This window comes from Ostrea edulis, chromosome 1 (genome assembly GCF_947568905.1).
Source record: "Ostrea edulis chromosome 1, xbOstEdul1.1, whole genome shotgun sequence".
NCBI classification, from domain to species: domain Eukaryota; kingdom Metazoa; phylum Mollusca; class Bivalvia; order Ostreida; family Ostreidae; genus Ostrea; species Ostrea edulis.
In genome coordinates this window covers 22840859-22863068 of record NC_079164.1, presented here as the reverse complement: position 1 = coordinate 22863068, position 22210 = coordinate 22840859, and the positions used below count along the sequence as shown (strand labels likewise).

Here is a 22210-nt window from a genome sequence, read left to right as displayed (position 1 = left end):
ACTATAATATATGTAAAACTCAACTCATTAACTCGTTTCATGACCGAGATTTATGGCACTGAAAAATGAGAGAATTAATAGCTTTTCTTTGATATAACCGGAAGTTGGAGATTCAACTTCCGGTGGGATCAACATTTTTTGAGAATTAGAACGAGACCTAGTAAACCGATATAGGTTTCAATTTGAAAGAAAAAAGTTTGAAATTGATGATTTATTTAATCACTTCCGGTGACGACCGGAAGTGACGGCGACAAAAAATATTACGTGCATGCACCATAGAGAATATAGATCAATCATCCCTGAAAGATTCATTCGATTATCTTTAGTGGTTTTCAAGTTTACCACGGGACAAAGTTTCTTTGAAAAACCGGAAAATCGGACGTATCTCACGAACGGAAGTGAATTTTGAAAAAATGAAAAAATTGCCTGGAGGTACCATCGTTCCCTATAACCTGTGAAAGTTTCAGGAAAATCCATCCAACGGTCTCGGAGACGAAAGGAAAAAATAATAATAACTAGTTCTAATTGTAACGGGGACCGTTACAGATGTTCCCCAAACCTCCCCCAATTAAAAAGTGATGTTCTTGTGAATCTATAGGAAAAAATCATTTTATTTTAGCCTTTAATTACATGTAGTACGTTCAATATGGTCATTTCAGTACCAAGAAATGAAAGAAAGCGTTGCACGTGCATACACGCGCACGCGTGTATGATTCCGAATTTCTGTTGATGTCGTTCAACAGGCATTTGTATCATATACCCACAGTATGAATTTCATAACGTTTCCACCAAATATAAGGAAGTTATAGCGATTTTAAAATCGGCCAATCAGAAATCAGCACACTTGCATGCATGTGCTGAGCAGTAATTCTAACCACAGCAATGTGTAAGGAGTACCAAGATACATCTAAACCCCTAATATGAATAGAATTTGATGAAAAACAAAAACGTTATCGTGCTTTAAAAATTGAACATTTAAAAAACGTCTCACGCGCATGCGCGTGTGCGTTGGCATTTTTTGTTACACCAACATATAGATACACATATTGTCTACATATGCTGTGAATATCATCTCATTCGCTTCATAAATAAGATAGTTACATACGTTTTAGCATTATCCAATCAAAATGAAGCGCACGTGCATGCACGTACAAATTGGTAATTTTGACCATGTAAATCAGTTAAGGGTCTCAATATCTACCTATGATATGAATTTCAAGCCATTTCAATGAACAACAAAAAAGTTAGACTGATTCCAAAGTTAGCGTACAAATTTTGTAATGCGCGTGCACGCGCATGCGTGCGCGTGTTGGCAAAATAACTATTATTTTTCATATGTACAAATGATATACTATCATCCTATTTAGGTTTTATATCGCTTCCTTCAATATTCTGATTTTCCATTTTTTGTACCAAAATTGCAATGCACGTGCGCGCGCGTGCATGCACGTGCAAACAAAATGACGATCACTATGCACATCTACAACGCTATACTATCATCCTGGAAAGTTTCATATCGATCCCTTTTGTAGTTTCTGAGAACACTACCGGACAAAAAAGTACCGGAGAATAATAATAATAATAATAATAATAATAAGAAACAGAGTAAAAACAATATGTTCCCAAACTTTGTTTGGGGAACATAATAATAATAATAACTAGTACATATTGTAACGGGGACCGTTACAGATGTTCCCCAAACATTCCCCCATTTAGCAAGTGGTATCATTTATTTCAGTACAAGTGGTTTTGACCATTGCAAACTGTGAAACATGTGAATATAGAACTCTTTTATAACGTTCAGTCCATTTCATGCTAATACAAATCAGTTATAAAGATCTGAGAGTTTAGTGCACGTGCACGTACGTGCATGCACGTGCATATAAATAATTCGACCATCTCGATACATTAGAAATCTTACTATATGTGTACAAGAGAAGTTTCACAACTGTTCAATGAAAACCGAGAAATTAACGGCAACTCAAAACTACAAAGACCGAAATCAATGCACGTGCATACACGTGCGTGTGAGTACCATACAGCAATTTTGTTGATGCTATTCAATAGACATTTCAACAATATACTTACTATATGAATTTGGTATCGATTGCTTCACTCATAAGAAAGTTATTGGGATTTCAAAATCGTCCAATCAGAATTAAGCGCACGTGCATTCGCGTGCAGGGAAGTGATTTTGAGACTATTAATAAATTGAGAGGCCCAAAACATACCTGCAACCTAATTTTCAAACTTATTCATTGCAATCTCAAAATGTTATAGACCAATAATTAAATTTAGATGTCAAAAATTATAATCCATGCGCATTCACACGCGCGCGATTTTGATAATGGAAAATTTATTGACACCAGTTCATAGACATTCATATCATGGATCCTCAGGGTAAATTTGAATTCATTTCAGTTTTTAATTCAATAGTTATGACCATTTTAGTACCCGAAAAATGAAAGAGAAGATATGCACGTGCATACACGGGCACGTGAGTATGACTCAGCATCAATGTTGATGTCATTCAATAGACATTTGATAGATATACTTACAGTATGAATTTCATATTGTTTCCACCATTTATAAGAAAGTTATGGCGATTTGAAAATCGTCCAATCAGAATTTATCACACGTGCATGCACGTGCCGGATAGTTCTTATGACTGTTTACATTTGTTAAGAATATCAAGATACATATACAATACAAGTTTAAAAAAATGTTGACAAAAAACAAAAAAGTTATGGTCATTGAAAGAATTGATTATTGAAATGTCAATGCACGTGCGTGCGCATGCGCGTTTTCAATTTTTATAACATAAATTTGTAAATATTTATAATTTTTACCTATCCTGTAAATATCATCAAATAATCTTAATTTACATGAAAGTTATAAACGGTTTTGTATTATCCAATCAAATTGAAGCACACGTGCATGCGCGTGCAGAGTTGAAATTTTGACGATGCCAAACGGTTAAGGGTCTCAAGTTATACCTGCATTATAAATATCAAACAATTTCATTGAAAAATAAAAAAGTTAGACACATTCCAAAGTTTGTAAACAAAAAATCCAATGCACGTGCATGCACATGCATGCATTTTCAGACAAAATGACGTTCGTTCCGCACATCTACATAGAGTATTCTATCATCCTAAAAAGGTTTCATCTTGATCCCTTCAGTAGTTTCTGAGAACACTCGTGGACAAAAAAGGGTGACAAGAATAAAGAAAGAATAACAATAATAACTAGTACTGATTGTAACGGGGACCGTTACAGATGTTCCCCAAACATTCCCCCATTTAGCAAGTGGTGTCATTTATTTCAGTACAAGTGGTTTTGACCATTGCAAACTGTGAAACATGTGAATATAGAACTCTTTTATAACGTTCAGTCCATTTCATGCTAATACAAATCAGTTATAAAGATCTGAGAGTTTTGTGCACGTGCACGTACGTGCATGCACGTGCATATAAATAATTCGACCATCTTGATACATTAGAAGTCTTACTATATGAGTAGAAGAGAAGTTTCACAACTGTTCAATGAAAACCGAGAAATTAACGGCAACTCAAAACTACAAAGACCGAAATCAATGCACGTGGATACACGTGCGCGTGAGTACCACACAGCAATTTTGTTGATGCTATTCAATAGACATTTCAACAATATACTTACTATATGAATTTGGTATCGATTGCATCACTCATAAGAAAGTTATTGGGATTTCAAAATCGTCCAATCAGAATTAAGCGCACGTGCATGCGCGTGCAGGAAAGTGATTTTGAGACTATTAATAAATTGAGAGGCCCAAAACGTACCTGCAACCTAATTTTCAAACCTATTCATTGCAATCTCAAAATGTTATAGACCAATAATTAAATTTAGATGTCAAAAATTACAATACACGCGCATTCACGCGCACGCGATTTTTATAATGGAAAATTTGTTGACACCATTTCATAGACATTCATATCATGGATCCTCAGGGTAAATTTGAATTTATTTCAGTTTTTAATTGAATAGTTATGACCATTTTAGTACCCGAAAAATGAAAGAAAAGATATGCACGTGCATACACGGGCACGTGAGTATGACTCAGCATCAATGTTGATGTCATTCAATAGACATTTGATAGATATACTTACAGTATGAATTTCATATTGTTTCCATCATTTATAAGAAAGTTATGGCGATTTGAAAATCGTCCAATCAGAATTTAGCACACGTGCATGCACGTGCCGGATAGTTCTTACGACTGTTTACCTTTGTTAAGAATATCAAGATACATATACAATACAAGTTTGAAAAGATTTTGACAAAAAACAAAAAAGTTATAGTCATTGAAAGAATTGAATATTCAAATGTCAATGCACGTGCGTGCGCATGCGCGTTTTCAATTTTTAAACATAGATTTGTAGATATCTATAATTTTTACCTATGCTGTAAATATCATCATATAATCTTAATTTACATGAAAGTTATAAACGGTTTTGTCTTATCCAATCAAATTGAAGCACACGTGCATACGCGTGCAGAATTGAAATTTTGACGATGCCAAACGGTTAAGGGTCTCAAGTTATACCTGCAATATAAATATCAAACGATTTCATTGAAAAATAAAAAAGTTAGACGCATTCCAAAGTTTGTAAACAAAAAATCCAATGCACGTGCATGCACATGCATGCATTTTCAGACAAAATGACGTTCGTTCCGCACATCTACATAGAGTATTCTATCATCCTAAAAAGGTTTCCTTTTGATCCCTTGAGTAGTTTCTGAGAACACTCGTGGACAAAAAAGGGTGACAAGAATAAAGAAAGAATAATAATAATAATAAGAAGAAGAAGAAGAAACAGAGTAAAACCAATATGTTCCCAAACTTTGTTTGGGGAACATAACTAGTACTGATTGTAACGGGGACCGTTACAGATGTTCCCCAAACATTCCCCCATTTAGCAAGTGGTGTCATTTATTTCAGTACAAGTGGTTTTGACCTTTGCAAACTGTGCAACATGTGAATATATAACTATCTTATAACGTTCAGTCCATTTCATGCTAATACAAATCAGTTATAAAGATCTGAGAGTTTTGTGCACGTGCACGTACGTGCATGTAAATAATTCGACCATCTCGATACATTACAAGTCTGACTATATGAGTACAAGAGAAGTTTCACAACTGTTCAATGAAAAACGAGAAATTAACGGCAACTCAAAACTAGAAAGACCGAAATCAATGCACGTGCATACACGTGCACGTGAGTACCACACAACAATTTTGTTGATGTTAATCAATAGACATTTGAACAATATACTTACTATATGAATTTGGTATCGATCGCTTCACTCATAAGAAAGTTATTGGGATTTCAAAATCGTCCAATTATAATTAAGCGCACGTGCATGTGCATGCAGGGAAATGATTTTGAGACTATTGATAAATTGAGAGGCCCAAAACATACCTGCAACCTAATTTTCAAATCTATTCATTGCAATCTCAAAATGTTATAGACCAATACTCAAATTTAGACGTCAAAAATTACAATGCACGCGCATTCACGCGCATGCTATTTTGATAATGGAAAATTTGTTGACACCATTTCACAGACATTCATATCATAGATCCTCAGGGTAAATTTGAATTCATTTCAGTTTTTAATTCAATAGTTATGACCATTTTAGTACCCGAAAAATGAAAAAAAAAAGATATGCACGTGCATACACGGGCACGTGAGTATGACTTAGCATCAATGTTGATGTCATTCAATAGACATTTGATATATATACTTACAGTATCAATTTCATATTGTTTCCATCATCTATAAGAAAGTTAGGGCGATTTGAAAATCGTCCAATCAGAATTTAGCACACGTGCATGCACGTGCCGGATGGTAATTATGACTGTACACTTTCTTTAAGAATATCAAGATACATATACAATACAGGTTTGAAAAGATTTTGACAAAAAACAAAAAAGTTATAGTCATTGAAACAATTGAACCTTCAAAAGACAATACACGTGAGTGCGCATGCGCGTTTGCAATTTTTATTACATCGATCTATAGATATTCGGCATGTCTACCTATCCTGTAAATATCATTCAATTTCCTTAATTGGCATGAATGCTATAAACGGTTTTGTATTATCCAATCAAATTGAAGCACACGTGCATGCGCGTGCAGAATTGAAATTTTGACGATGCCAAACAGTTAAGGGTCCCATGTTATACCTACGATATAAATATCAAACGATTTCATTGAAAAATAAAAAAGTTAGACTCGTTCCAAAGTTTGTAAACAAATAATCCAATGCACGTGCATGCACATGCATGCATTTTCAGACAAAATGACATTCGTTCCGCACATCTACATATGCTATACTATCATCCTAAAAAGGTTTCATGTTGATCCCTTGAGTAGTTTCTGAGAACACTCGTGGACAAAAAAGTCCCAAGAAGAAAGAAAGAATAATAATAATAATAATAATAATAATAACTAGTACTTATTGTAACGGGGACCGTTACAGATGTTCCCCAAACATTCCCCCATTTAGCAAGTGGTGTCATTTATTTCAGTACAAGTGGTTTTGACCATTGCAAGCTGTGAAACATGTGAATATATAACTATTTTATAACGTTCAGTCCATTTCATACTAATACAAATCAGTTATAAAGATCTGAGAGTTTTGTGCACGTGCACGTACGTGCATATACATAATTCGACCATCTCGATACATTAGAAGTCTTACTATATGAGTACAAGAGAAGTTTCACAACTGTTCAATGAAAAACGAGAAATTAACGGCAACTCGAAACTACAAAGACCGAAATCAATGCACGTGCATACACGTTCGCGTGAGTACCACACAGCAATTTTGTTGATGCTATTCAATAGACATTTGAACAATATACTTACTATATGAATTTGGTATCGATCGCTTCACTCATAAGAAAGTTATTGGGATTTCAAAATCGTCCAATCAGAATTAAGCGCACGTGCATGCGCGTGCAGGGAAGTGATTTTGAGACTATTGATAAATTGAGAGGCCCAAAACATACCTGCTACCTAATTTTCAAACTTATTCATTGCAATCTCAAAATGTTATAGACCAATACTCAAATTTAGACGTCAAAAATTACAATGCACGCGCATTCACGCGCACGCGATTTTGATAATGGAAAATTTGTTGTCACCATTTCACAGACATTCATATCATAGATCCTCAGGGTAAATTTGAATTCATTTCAGTTTTTAATTCAATAGTTATGACCATTTTAGTACCCGAAAAATGAAAGAAAAGCTATGCACGTGCATACACGGGCACGTGAGTAGGACTCAGCATCAATGTTGATGTCATTCAATAGACATTTCATAGATATACTTACAGTATACATTTCATATTGTTTCCATCATTTATAAGAAAGTTATGGCGATTTGAAAATCGTCCAATCAGAATTTAGCACACGTGCATGCACGTGCCGGATGGTAATTATGACTGTACACTTTTGTTAAGAATATCAAGATACATATACAATACAAGTTTGAAAAGATTTTGACAAAAAACAAAAAAGTTATGGTCATTGAAAGATTTGAACCTTCAAAAGACAATGCACGTGCGTGCGCATGCGCGTTTGCAATTTTTATTACATCGATCTGTAGATATTTGACATGTCTACCTATCCTGTAAATATCATTAAATTTCCTTGATTGGCATGAATGTTATAAACGGTTTTGTATTATCCAATCAAATTGAAGCACACGTGCATACGCGTCCAGAATTGAAATTTTGACGATGCCAAACAGTTAAGGGTCCCATGTTATACATACGATATAAATAGCAAACGATTTCATTGAAAAATAAAAAAGTTAGACTAATTCTAAAGTTTGTAAACAAAAACTCCAATGCACGTGCATGCACAGGCATGCATTTTCAGACAAAATGACATTCGTTCCGCACATCTACATATGCTATACTATCATCCTAAAAAGGTTTCATATTGATCCCTTGAGTAGTTTCTGAGAACACTCGTGGACAAAAAAGTCCCAAGAAGAAAGAAAGAATAATAATAATAATAACTAGACACGATCTCGTTGCGAGCAACGAGTAGGTCTTCCGTCCGATTTGTTGATGCACTCGGAGTTTAAAAAAAAGAAGAAGACAAATGAGTCCCAATTTAGTTTCCGACTTTAAGACACTTTAGATATAATCAATTTTTCATATCATAAGCTTCTGAAGCAAAGTTGCGGTGAAATTCGTTTGAAATTCGACTCTCCAGGCGAGCCATAAGGCCCGCGGGCCTATTTCTTGATGTCATTTGTTAGCCCTCTATAGACTCAACAACTTTAGTTCTATATGTCTTTTCAAAATATTTACCTGTAAAAAGTTATTGAAATCGACTGATATCGACAAAAATCGACTCTACAGGCGAGCCATGAGGCCCACAGACCCATTTTTTGATATTGATCGATAGGTTATGACACATTGAACAACTTTTGTTCAATAATGCTTTTCAAAAAATATGTCGTTTTAAAGATATGAGGCGTCAAATATTTACGATTTTGGCCCTTAAAATCTCTAATTACGTAACATATGACCTACTTTTTGATTTGATAAGATCAAGCTCGTTGAGATGAACATTTCCGCTTCTACAACTTATTATAAAATATTAATAGTTTCTGAGATATTCTCAAAAACATTTGGACCCTTCTGAACCCCTAATTTAAAGGGCCAGCCCGTTTTGCTTGATATCGTAAGAAAGGCCTTGTCATTTTAAACATTTTTTGCTCAACAAGTATTTAGAAATTCTTTACCGTTCTCGAGTTATCTCTACAAGAAATATTTAGGGGCCAAACTGTAGCTCCCTAACGGGGCCACATAGGGAAAAAACGAAATGTACATATTGTTTAGATTATCATTCTGAACAACTTTTGTTCAATAATGCTTTTCAAAATATTTGTCGTTTTCAAGATATGAGGCGTCAATTATTTATGATTTTGGCCCTTAAAATCCCTTATTACGTAACATATGACCTACTTTTTGATTTGATAAGAACAAGCTCGTTTAGATGAACATTTCCGCTTCAATGACTTATTACAAAATATTAATAGTTTCTGAGATATTCTCATAAACCTTTGGACCCTTCTGGGCCCCTAATTTAAAGGGTCAGCCCCTTTTGTTTGATATCGTAAGAAAGGTCGTGACATTTCAAACATTTTTTGTTCAACAAGTATTTAGAAATTCTTTACCGTTCTCGAGTTATTTCTAGAAGTAATGTTTAGGGGCCAAACTGTAGCTCCCTAACGGGGCCACATAGGGTAAAAACGAAATATGCATATTGTTCAGATCATCATTCTGAACAACTTTTGTTCTTTATTGCTTTTCAAAATATTTGTCGTTTTCGAGATACAAGGGGTAAAAAATTTATGGTTTTGGCCTTTAAAATCCCTTATTACGTAACATATGACCTAAATTTTTATATGAATAGATTTGGATTGTTGAGATGAACATTTTTTGTTCTTTGACTTATACCAAAATATTAACGATTTTTGAGATATTTGATCTAGACTTTGAGCCCTTCTAGATCCCTAAATGAAGGGGCAAGCCCCTAAATCCTGATATTTTCGAAAAGATCTCGTAAATGTACACAACTTTTGTTCTACATGTCTTAACAAAATATTTGCAAGAAAAAAGATATTGGAGATCAAAGGTCAAAAATCGCCGAAATCGGCGAAAAATTTTGGCATCCATTTTTTCAGGTCCAGGCGAGCCTTTAGGCAAATCGCCTCCGGTAAAATCGAATCCCCCACAAATCTTCTAAAATGTTTACTCTATCTTGTGTAGAAATTTCAAGACTCTAGCTTCAAAACTAACGGAGGAGATGCGTGGACAACAAGGCCCTTCAAAAAGTCACTAAAAGAGATATAACTCCTGACCGGAAGTGACGTCAAGCACGAAATTTTGCAAGCAAAGTCTCGTCACCAAAAGACATCTTTCCTGAAAATTTCGTGAAAATCGATCGAGAAATGGCTGAGAAAAACGCGTGTACTACCAAGGAAAATAATAATAATAATAATGAAGAAGAAGAACGCGAACAATAATAGTAAGGTCTTCCGCAGGAGACGGAAGACCTTAATAATAACTAGACACGATCTCGTTGCGAGCAACGAGTAGGTCTTCCGTCCGATTTGTTGATGCACTCGGAGGTAAAAAAAAAAAAAAAAAAAAAAAGACAAATGAGTCCCAATTTAGTTTCCGACTTTAAGACACTTTAGATATAATCAATTTTTCATATGATAAGCTTCTGAAGCAAAGTTGCGGTGAAATTCGTTCGAAATTCGACTCTCCAGGCGAGCCATAAGGCCCGCGGGCCTATTTCTTGATGTCATTTGTTAGCCCTCTATAGACTCAACAACTTTAGTTCGATATGTCTTTACAAAATATTTACCTGTAAAAAGTTATTGAGATCGACCGATATCGACAAAAAATCGACTCTACAGGCGAGCCATTAGGACCATAGGCCTATTTCTTGATATCAATCGATAGATCTCGATAAACTGAACAACTTTTGTTCAATATGTCCTTACAAAATATTTACCAGTTACAAGTTTTTGAAATCGACTGATATCGACAAAAATCGACTCTACAGGCGAGCCATGAGGCCCACAGACCCATTTTTTGATATTGATCGATAGGTTATGACACATTGAACAACTTTTGTTCAATAATGCTTTTCAAAAAATATGTCGTTTTAAAGATATGAGGGGTCAAATATTTACGATTTTGGCCCTTAAAATCTCTAATTACGTAACATATGACCTACTTTTTGAATTGATAAAATCAAGCTCGTTGAGATGAACATTTCCGCTTCTACAACTTATTATAAAATATTAATAGTTTCTGAGATATTCTCAAAAACATTTGGACCCTTCTGAACCCCTAATTTAAAGGGCCAGCCCGTTTTGCTTGTAATCTTAAGAAAGGCCTTGTCATTTTAAACATTTTTTGCTCAACAAGTATTCAGAAATTCTTTACCGTTCTCGAGTTATCTCTACAAGAAATATTTAGGGGCCAAACTGTAGCTCCCTAACGGGGACACATAGGGAAAAAACGAAATGTACATATTGTTTAGATTATCATTCTGAACAACTTTTGTTCAATAATGCTTTTCAAAATATTTGTCGTTTTCAAGATATGAGGCGTCAATTATTGATGATTTTGGCCCTTAAAATCCCTTATTACGTAACATATGACCTACTTTTTGATTTGATAAGATCAAGCTCGTTGAGATGAACATTTCCGCTTCAATGACTTATTACAAAATATTAATAGTTTCTGAGATATTCTCATAAACCTTTGGACCCTTCTGGGCCCCTAATTTAAAGGGTCAGCCCCTTTTGCTTGATATCGTAAGAAAGGTCATGACATTTCAAACATTTTTTGTTCAACAAGTATTTAGAAATTCTTTACCGTTCTCGAGTTATTTCTAGAAGTAATTTTTAGGGGCCAAACTGTAGCTCCCTAACGGGGCCACATAGGGTAAAAACGAAATATGCATATTGTTCAGATCATCATTCTGAACAACTTTTGTTTATTGCTTTTCAAAATATTTGTCGTTTTCGAGATACAAGGGGTAAAAAATTTATGGTTTGGGCCCTTAAAATCCCTTATTACGTAACATATGACCTAAATTTTTATATGAATAGATTTGGATTGTTGAGATGAACATTCTTTGTTCTTTGACTTATACCAAAATATTAACGATTTTTGAGATATTTGATCTAGACTTTGAGCCCTTCTAGATCCCTAAATGAAGGGGCTAGCCCCTAAATCTTGATATTTTCGAAAAGATCTCGTAAATGTGCACAACTTTTGTTCTACATGTCTTAACAAAATATTTGCAAGAAAAAAGATATTGGAGATCAAAGGTCAAAAATCGCCGAAATCGGCGAACAATTTTGGCATCCATTTTTTCAGGTCCAGGCGAGCGTTTAGGCAAATCGCCTCCGGTAAAATCGAATCCCTCACAAATCTTCTAAAATGTTTACTTTATCTTGTGTAGAAATTTCAAGACTCTAGCTTCAAAACTAACGGAGGAGATGCGTGGACAACAAGGCCCTTCAAAAAGTCACTAAAAGAGAGATAACTCCTGACCGGAAGTGACGTCAAGCACGAAATTTTGCAAGCAAAGTCTCGTCACCAAAAGACATCTTTCCTGAACATTTCGTGCAAATCGATCGAGAAATGGCTGAGAAAAACGCGTGTACTACCAAGGAAAATAATAATAATAATAATAACAATGAAGAAGAAGAACGCGAACAATAATAGTAAGGTCTTCCGCAGGAGACGGAAGACCTTAACTAGTACTTATTGTAACGGGGACCGTTACAGATGTTCCCCAAACATTCACCCATTTAGTAAGTGGTGACATTTATTTCAGTACAAGTGGTTTTGACCATTGCAAACTGTGTAGCATGTGAATATATAACTATATTATAACGTTCAGTCCGTTTCATACTAGTTCAAATCAGTTATAAAGATCTGAGAGTTTTGTGCACGTGCACGTACGTGCATATAAATAATTCGACCATCTTGATACATTAGAAGTCTGACTATATGAGTACAAAAGAAGTTTCACAACTGTTCAATAAAAAAAGAGAAATTAACGGCAACTCAAAACTACAAAGACCGAAATCAATGCACGTGCATACACGTGCACGTGAGTACCACACAACAATTGTGTTGATGCTAATCAATAGACATTTGAACAATATACTTACTATATGAATTTGGTATCGATTGCTTCACTCATCAGAAAGTTATTGGGATTTCAAAATCGTCCAATCAGAATTAAGCGCACGTGCATGTGCGTGCAGGGAAGTGATTTTGGGACTATTAATAAAGTGAGAGGCCCAAAACATACCTGCAACCTAATTTTCAAACCTACTCATTGCAATCTCAAAATGTTATAGACAAAAACTTGAGTTTAGACGTCAAAAATTACAATGCACGCGCATTCACGCGCATGTGATTTTGATAATGGAAAATTTGTTGACACCATTTCATAGACATTCATATCATAGATCCTCAGGGTAAATTTGAATTCCTTTCAGTTTTTAATTCAATAGTTATGACCATTTTAGTACCCGAAAAATGAAAGAAAAGCTATGCACGTGCATACACGGGCACGTGAGTATGACTCAGCATCAATGTTGATGTCATTCAATAGACATTAGATAGATATACTTACAGTATAAATTTCATATTGTTTCCATCATTTATAAGAAAGTTATGGCGATTTGAAAGTCGTCCAATCAGAATTTAGCACACGTGCATGCACGTGCCGGATGGTAATTATGACTGTACACTTTCTTTAAGAATATCAAGATACATACACAATACAAGTTTGAAAAGATTTTGACAAAAAACAAAAAAGTTATGGTCATTGAAACAATTGAACCTTCAAAAGACAATACACGTGCGTGCGCATGCGCGTTTGCAATTTTTATTACATCGATCTGTAGATATTTGACATGTCTACCTATCCTGTAAATATCATTTAATTTCCTTGATTGGCATGAATGTTATAAACGGTTTTGTATTATCCAATCAAATTGAAGCACACGTGCATACGCGTCCAGAATTGAAATTTTGACGATGCCAAACAGTTAAGGGTCCCATGTTATACATACGATATAAATAGCAAACGATTTCATTGAAAAATAAAAAAGTTAGACTGATTCTAAAGTTTGTAAACAAAAACTCCAATGCACGTGCATGCACATGCATGCATTTTCAGACAAAATGACATTCGTTCCGCACATCTACATATGCTATACTATCATCCTAAAAAGGTTTCATATTGATCCCTTGAGTAGTTTCTGAGAACACTCGTGGACAAAAAAGTCCCAAGAAGAAAGAAAGAATAATAATAATAAGAAGAAGAAGAAGAAACCGAGTAAAACCAATATGTTCCCAAACTTTGTTTGGGGAACATGATAATAATAATAAGAAGAAACAGAGTAAAACCAATATGTTCCCAAACTTCGTTTGGGGAACATAACTAGACACGATCTCGTTACGAGCAACGAGTAGGTCTTCCTTCCGATTTGTTGATGCACTCGGAGTTAAAAAAAAAAAAAAAGACAAATGAGTCCCAATTTAGTTTCCGACTTTAAGACACTTTAGATATAATCAATTTTTCATATCATAAGCTTCTGAAGCAAAGTTGCGGTGAAATTCGTTTGAAATTCGACTCTCCAGGCGAGCCATAAGGCCCGCGGGCCTATTTCTTGATGTCATTTGTTAGCCCTCTATAGACTCAACAACTTTAGTTCTATATGTCTTTACAAAATATTTACCTGTAAAAAGTTATTGAGATCGACCGATATCGACAAAAAATCGACTCTACAGGCGAGCCATTAGGACCATAGGCCTATTTCTTGATATCAATCGATAGATCTCGATAAACTAAACAACTTTTGTTCAATATGTCCTTACAAAATATTTACCAGTTACAAGTTTTTGAAATCGACTGATATCGACAAAAATCGACTCTACAGGCGAGCCATGAGGCCCACAGACCCATATTTTGATATTGATCGATAGGTTATGACACATTGAACAACTTTTGTTCAATAATGCTTTTCAAAATATTTGTCGTTTTCAAGATATGAGGCGTCAATTATTTATGATTTTGGCCCTTAAAATCCCTTATTACGTAATATATGACCTACTTTTTGATTTGATAAGAACAAGCTCGTTGAGATGAACATTTCCGCTTCTACAACTTATTATAAAATATTAATAGTTTCTGAGATATTCTCAAAAACATTTGGACCCTTCTGAACCCCTAATTTAAAGGGCCAGCCCGTTTTGCTTGATATCGTAAGAAAGGCCTTGTCATTATAAACATTTTTTGCTCAACAAGTATTTAGAAATTCTTTACCGTTCTCGAGTTATCTCTACAAGAAATATTTAGGGGCCAAACTGTAGCTCCCTAACGGGGCCACATAGGGAAAAAACGAAATGTACATATTGTTTAGATTATCATTCTGAACAACTTTTGTTCAATAATGCTTTTCAAAATATTTGTCGTTTTCAAGATATGAGGCGTCAATTATTGATGATTTTGGCCCTTAAAATCCCTTATTACGTAACATATGACCTAAATTTTTATATTAATAGATTTGGATTGTTGAGATGAACATTTTTTGTTCTTTGACTTATACCAAAATATTAACGATTTTTGAAATATTTGATCTAGACTTTGAGCCCTTCTAGATCCCTAATTTAAGGGGCTAGCCCCTAAATCTTGATATTTTCGAAAAGATCTCGTAAATGTGCACAACTTTTGTTCTACATGTCTTAACAAAATATTTGCAAGAAAAAAGATATTGGAGATCAAAGGTCAAAAATCGCCGAAATCGGCGAACAATTTTGGCATCCATTTTTTCAGGTCCAGGCGAGCGTTTAGGCAAATCGCCTCCGGTAAAATCGAATCCCCCACAAATCTTCTAAAATGTTTACTCTATCTTGTGTAGAAATTTCAAGACTCTAGCTTCAAAACTAACGGAGGAGATGCGTGGACAACAAGGCCCTTCAAAAAGTCACTAAAAGAGAGATAACTCCTGACCGGAAGTGACGTCAAGCACGAAATTTTGCAAGCAAAGTCTCGTCACCAAAAGACATCTTTCCTGAAAATTTCGTGAAAATCGAACCAGAAATGGCTGAGACAAACGCGTGTACTATCAAGGAAAATAATAATAATAATAATAAATAATAATAATAATAACAATGAAGAAGAAGAACGCGAACAATAATAGTAAGGTCTTCCGCAGGAGACGGAAGACCTTAATAATGAAGAAGAAGAACGCGAACAATAATAGTAAGGTCTTCTGCAGGAGACGGAAGACCTTAATAATAATAAGAAACAGAGTAAAACCAATATGTTCCCAAACTTTGTTTGGGGAACATAATAAGAAACAGAGTAAAACCAATATGTTCCCAAACTTTGTTTGGGGAACATAATAAACAGTAGAATCACTATAAGGTCTTCCGTTGGAAACGGAAGACCTTAATAATAATAAGAAACAGTAGAATCACTATAAGGTCTTCCGTGAAGAACGGAAGACCTTAATAATAGAGGAAAAGAAACATAAGAATCACTATAAGATCTTCCGTTGAGACAGAAGACCGTAATAAACAGTACAATCACTAGAAGGTATTCCGTTGGTAACGGAAGACCTTAATAAGAAGAAACAGTAGAATCACTATAAGGCCTTCCGTGAAGAACGGAAGACCTTAATAGAAAACGGAGCAAAGCAATATGTCTCCGACACTTTGTCACATTTACAAACCACCACCTAACATTATTGAAAGTTTCAAGACTCAATCTTTGTGACAATTTATGACGAGATAGAATCTTGACTACGAGAATTCAAATAGTGAAGAACGACTATACATGAAGGAAATAAACACGTACATGTAGGACGTGATTTATCAATTATATACCATTTCGCTTTTGTTTTATTCACTTTCGAGTATCTCGGGAGTCCATAAAACAACTAAAAATTCCGAATGGACCGCATAGGAACCCACACTAAAAATTTCCATGAAAAATACTGACTTTTGGAACAACTTGCGGTTTTGAAAATCTGACTTCCGGTGTAAATGGTATGACTTATTACACTCTATTAAATAATGTTATGAGCATTAGAATTTAAAAAAACATATTTTTAACATACTTCCGGTGGATGACGGAAGCGACGGCAAAAAAATTGAAACACGTATGTCACATTTACAAACCACCACCTAACATTATTGAAAGTTTCAAGACTCAATCTTTGATTATTTATGAGAAACCGCCTGGAGAAAAACACCCGGAAATCGTAGATATTTAACGAACGGAAGTGAATTTTGAAAAAAAATAATAATTCACTATACTCTAAAGATGGATGATGTCAATTACATATGTGAAAATCATATTAAACACTTGATTTATACGCGAGAGATATGATAGCAAAGAAAGACCATATTTTCGAAGTTTTTCTCTAAAAGCCGGAAATTGTTGTTTAAACTTCCGGTAAGTGTAACGTTTACTGAAACTCAAAAGACACTTAGTTATGCCATGCACATTTTTTTTTTCAAAAGCGTAAATTTTATATTTGACGTTTCTTGCATTTACTTTCGGTGGCGGCCGGAAGTGACGAATGACAATGATAAATCTTATTACAGAGCTACAAGTCACCACCAATCATCCCGGAAAGTTTCAAGACTCAATCTTTAACCGTTTATTCACTAGGTGACTGAATTATTTCATAATCGTTACACTTGCATATTTATGATTTAGATTCGACGAATGGGATAACAAGTTCTTTGGAATTAGTGATAGGGAGGCTGAACACGTGGATCCACAACAGCACTTTATTTTAGAAACTGTTCATATGGCCCTTGAAGACAGTGGGATAACAAGAGAGAAACTTAGTGGCTCTGAAACCGGAGTTTATATAGGTAAGGTTTTTCTTTTTTTCGTACGCTTGTTCGTATGTGTCACAGTTTTTGGTAAGAGTTAAGCAAAATCCATTGTTTTTAAACTAAACCTCGGTTTGCGAAAAAAACAAACATAAATAAGAAATATATTTATTCACTAAATTTCTTTACACAAATTGGGCTCACGGAGGGTGTGACCGGTCGACAGGGGATGCGTACTCCTCCAAGGCACCTGATCCTAACTCTGGTATATCCAGGAGTCCATGTTTGCCCAACTCTCTATTTTGTACTGCTTATAGGAGTTATGAGATTGATCACTTTCGTTATGGTGGCCTTTCCTTTCACAAATGAAACATTTACAATCTAATATATAATATGCGCTACGTTAATTGCGATTTTGCATTGTCACCTTGAAATCAGAGACGGATCCAGGAATTACGATTAGGGTGAGCACAACTTTATGAGACGGTATCTGGGGTCTTGAGGCCCCTAGTTGGACCACGGCGAATCCTTAGTGGGGGCCCACGGGACGAAACCCCCGGGAGCTCCTGGACTTCAAAGATTTTATAGGGCTTGTAATATGTGTCTTATGAAAGATGAAGATAACGAACAGTGATCAATCTCCTAACTCCTATAAGCAATACAAAATAGAGAGTTGGGCAAACACGGACCCCTGGATATACCAGAGGTGGGATCAGGTGCCTAGGAGGAGTAAGCATTCCTTGTTGACCGGTCACACATGCCGTGAGCTCCATATCTTGATCAGGTAAACGGAGTTATCCGTAGTCAAAATTAGTATGCCAAGAACGGCCTAACAACGTCAGACAGCATTTGTCCCAATGATATGTTGTAATGGCAAACTAGATCGTTATACCGACCATAGAAGTTGCGAAATGCTGATTTTAAACGAGACTATTGAAGCCCCTGCACCATCAACTTATTTGTCAGTAGTCTGTTTCGATTTAAAAACTGACCATACGCAGAACAAGCCCTTGCGTATCGAATCAGTTGAGAGATGTAAACACCATATGTAGGTGATAATGGAATATTACTGCATAAATAGTGGAAGTAGACGATGGAGGAGTTGAAATCATCCCGTTTGTCATAAAGTTGAGTTGTTAGTTTGTAGTCATTTTTACTATTTTCTGTCATTTTAATAATATGAAATTGATAAAATGACGCAAATTGATTTTTGTTGTTGAAAAAAACCCGTAAATTATCCCAATAAAGGTAATTCATAAAATCAAAAGATTTTGTCATTTACTTCTCAAGAAGTTGAGAAATCTCTGTTTACATTAATCGTTTACAATTTTTTGAACGAGAGACCACAATTTACTTTAAGTTTGAAAATTTTAGGGAGGGGGGGGGGGCGCCGGCTGCGCCCTTTAAATCGGCCAATAGCAATTACCCCAATGCACTTAGGTATGGGCATTTAGAATAAGATAAGTCAATCATGTGCACATAATTAACGAGTTGATGCAGGTTTACTGAAAATGTGAAACTAGGACAGAGAGCAAGTAGTTGTCTGAATCTTGCGCTTTATTTAAAGGTACGCTTTATTCTAGTACTGTTGTAATCGATCATTGTTTACGAAAAATAACCTCCAATTTGATGATATTCAACAATTTTGTTCTAGCATTAACGATTCTAAGAACGCATGAGTTTATGAATTTCCAAAGCAAATTCAATCAAATTCAATCACGATTTACCGCTTTAACTATTTTGTATTTCAATGATTTAAGGAATGAATTTATTATTTTTTGTTGGATGGAGGTACTGTATACCACGAAAAAAAAAGACGGAAGATTGCATTATTGCGCGTAGCGCATGATGCGAAAGTTTTTCGTCTTTTTTTTTTCGTTGTGTACTGTTGAGCAAACGGGTTTCTTGTGGATTGAAGAATGCAGTTTTAAAAGGATGAGTTAGTGATAAGTCCTGTTGAGAGAGAATTGCTGGAATTTTGTTTAGTGGAACTGGAATTAAGTGCAAAGTTCGATGTCGGTACTAACGGAAAGCGTGTGACACGTGCATAATCATAATGTGGGATGCCAGGTATGCGGTGTTCGAAATTGGTTTAAAACTCGGTATAGACCACGGGTCTATGTCAAAACAAGATGACATAGACCTTATCAAATTTGCATAGACTGCAACATTGAAAAAAAATATCACAAAAAAAAACATTTTCATTTACTTCTAATGTACTTGGAAAGCATACTTGGATAGCATACTTTCTTTCCATTTCCATAACAATATCCTCCTTTCCTCATAACATTTATCAGATGTCAACTGACCATGTAGGGGTCCTTTGGGATAACTTTATTGCTTTAAGACTAGAAAATCGGCATAGACAATTTGACAAAGACTCGGTCTATCGGTCTATGGTTAATTTCAAACACTGGGTAGGGTTCTCTTGAGGGTTGTCACGGCTTCCAGGTGGGCAAGTGAGTGTTACAGAGGGTTTTCCGTGTTTTATCAGTGAATTTCGAAGGCGTCACAGCTGTTGTAACGTCATACGGAAGCCTCGTTTCGGTGCCCACTAATAAACCTATGCCGGAGTTCGAAACCATAAACGTCAAGGGCTACGATATCGCAGTATCTCTGAGGCAGTGTGTGGTGTATCTGGTATTTGGGTTTGTGACATGACAAGAAGGAAGTTGTCGCAAGGTACAAACTGGACTATTTTCATCCCCGGTTGAATACATTTAACTCTCAGCCTGGCATTGCAGAAGCAGGCGTGTTTTGTTATATTGGGGGAGGGGGGGTGTCCTCAAATAGCCATGTTTATTTAATTTTGCATGATTAATTATTATTTGTATTTGATATTTGTTTGTTTTTTGTTTCATAAATTTATATAGATCGATAGAATTGTTAAGTTATTCTTTTCAGGATTCCCTAATCTATATATAAATATGGAGCATCCAGAGGAATCTCCAACATTCCAATAGAAAGTAGTTCCGGTCATTTTTTTTTTCGTTGGATACGATATTCCAGTAATTTTTCAACCAATGAAAAAGCGTGTAACATGAAAAATTGAATGATATGGGGATCTTTTACTTGCAAGACCTTTAGAATGTACAACTGTATAATTATCGGGTCACGTGACTAATACGATCGTGTGACAATAAAAGGGTGTCCTCTCTGATGTATCAAATATTTTTATAATTTCGTCTATCATTTCCGTGGCAACATGGATTCTGGCAATATAATAACAAATTTAAGAAGTGTCATTTTTAATTATTTAGTTCGGGAAACCTTAAAATAGCTGCATATTGTACAACGTTGCCTAGGACACATACTCTGTTTATGCAGAATCCGATCGGCGTAGATCAAAGCTATCAATTTTTAGTTTTTGAAAGATGCTGTCTCATATAACTGTAACGGTGTGTGCATACAAAAAGAGAAAAAACAACGACAGCTACCAACAGGCAATACTTTATCACCACAAAGGACACACAGATATAACTTCAGCGCTCACAGTTTGAAGAACACATTTTCTCAACGACTCGTACTAAACTGACTCATCACTATAAATGTCTTTTTCTACATAGTGATATCTTCCTGCCTAAATATACATTTAGTTACTATAGCATACAATTAAAAATAAACTAAACGACTAGTACACAGATTGCGACACCATAACACTCTCCTCCTCTCCCTCATTCCTCTTTATGCACCGAAAATGGATCGAACATTTTCAAAAGTTTTATTTACAATGTTTCCTTATGTCTCAATTTTAAACTATTAATTGGAGACTTCCGTTTATCCAACAAGTAAAGAGATACACTTTCATTTAAAAAACTCCCACCAAAAAGAGTTTAAGTTTATTCATGCATGTAGTTATCAGAATTGATTTTATTTTTCAGTACCTAATGTTTATTACATACATATATTCAATCGTTATTCTCTCTCTCTCTCTCTCTCTCTCTCTCTCTCTCTCTCTCTCTCTCCAGTTCTAATTTTCCTCTTATCACTGTATTCAAATCGAAATTAGGAATCTTTGAGGTGATGACACACGGATGCTGACATGGTTAACCATGTTAACAAATACACACATGCTCTACCCCATCCCAAATCATTGATCCATTGATCATCACCAAAATGTTAACTGTTGTGAATGTTTGTTTGTTGTTTAGGGTTTAACCTACCGCTTGTGAATTTTGCACTCATATTGAGATGCCGCCATTGCCGGTGAAGGACTATAAAATTTAGGCCTATGTTCGGCGCTTACCACCTTTGAGCAGGGAGCAATCTTGTCACCTGCTGTGACACGGGACCTCGGTCTTTGTTGTCTCATCTGAAAGACCGACCCGTGTCGTTGTCTCTTACGAGAGGCAAATGGTACTGGGGACTTCTAAACCGGATTCCCACGGATCCTGTTATGAAGGAGAAACTTCAACTGTATTGTGCCACAACCTCTGCAAGAAGTGGTGTAAATGAGAGAAATGAAGAAAATTGTAATAAAGAAAGTTCGTAAATTTCGAATCTTTTCTCACTTCACCAACTCCAAAACTTATGAGTTTTCAACAATTTATACGACTATTCCACACTATGAATCAAAGATTAGATTCTTTGACGTTTTAGACTGTTGTTTATTCAACAAAAATGGGGAAAGGAAATATTGATATCTAGTTGGCAGTCATTCAAAATTTACTTTGCTATTTACCACGCAGATTATACGCAAAAGCACTCTGAGGTTGATGTGAAAATAAGCTGGAGTTCCT

General features: G+C 35.4%; 1 protein-coding gene across 1 annotated transcript in view; it reads left to right on the top strand.

The window, feature by feature from the left end:
• LOC130047474 (uncharacterized) overlaps nucleotides 1–22210 on the top strand; it is a 73911-nt gene that overhangs the window by 37681 nt on the left and 14020 nt on the right. The window contains exon 2 of the mRNA XM_056142698.1: nucleotides 17350–17510. Coding sequence (XP_055998673.1) covers nucleotides 17350–17510 — 161 coding nt within the window. The remainder of the gene's footprint in view (nucleotides 1–17349; nucleotides 17511–22210) is intronic.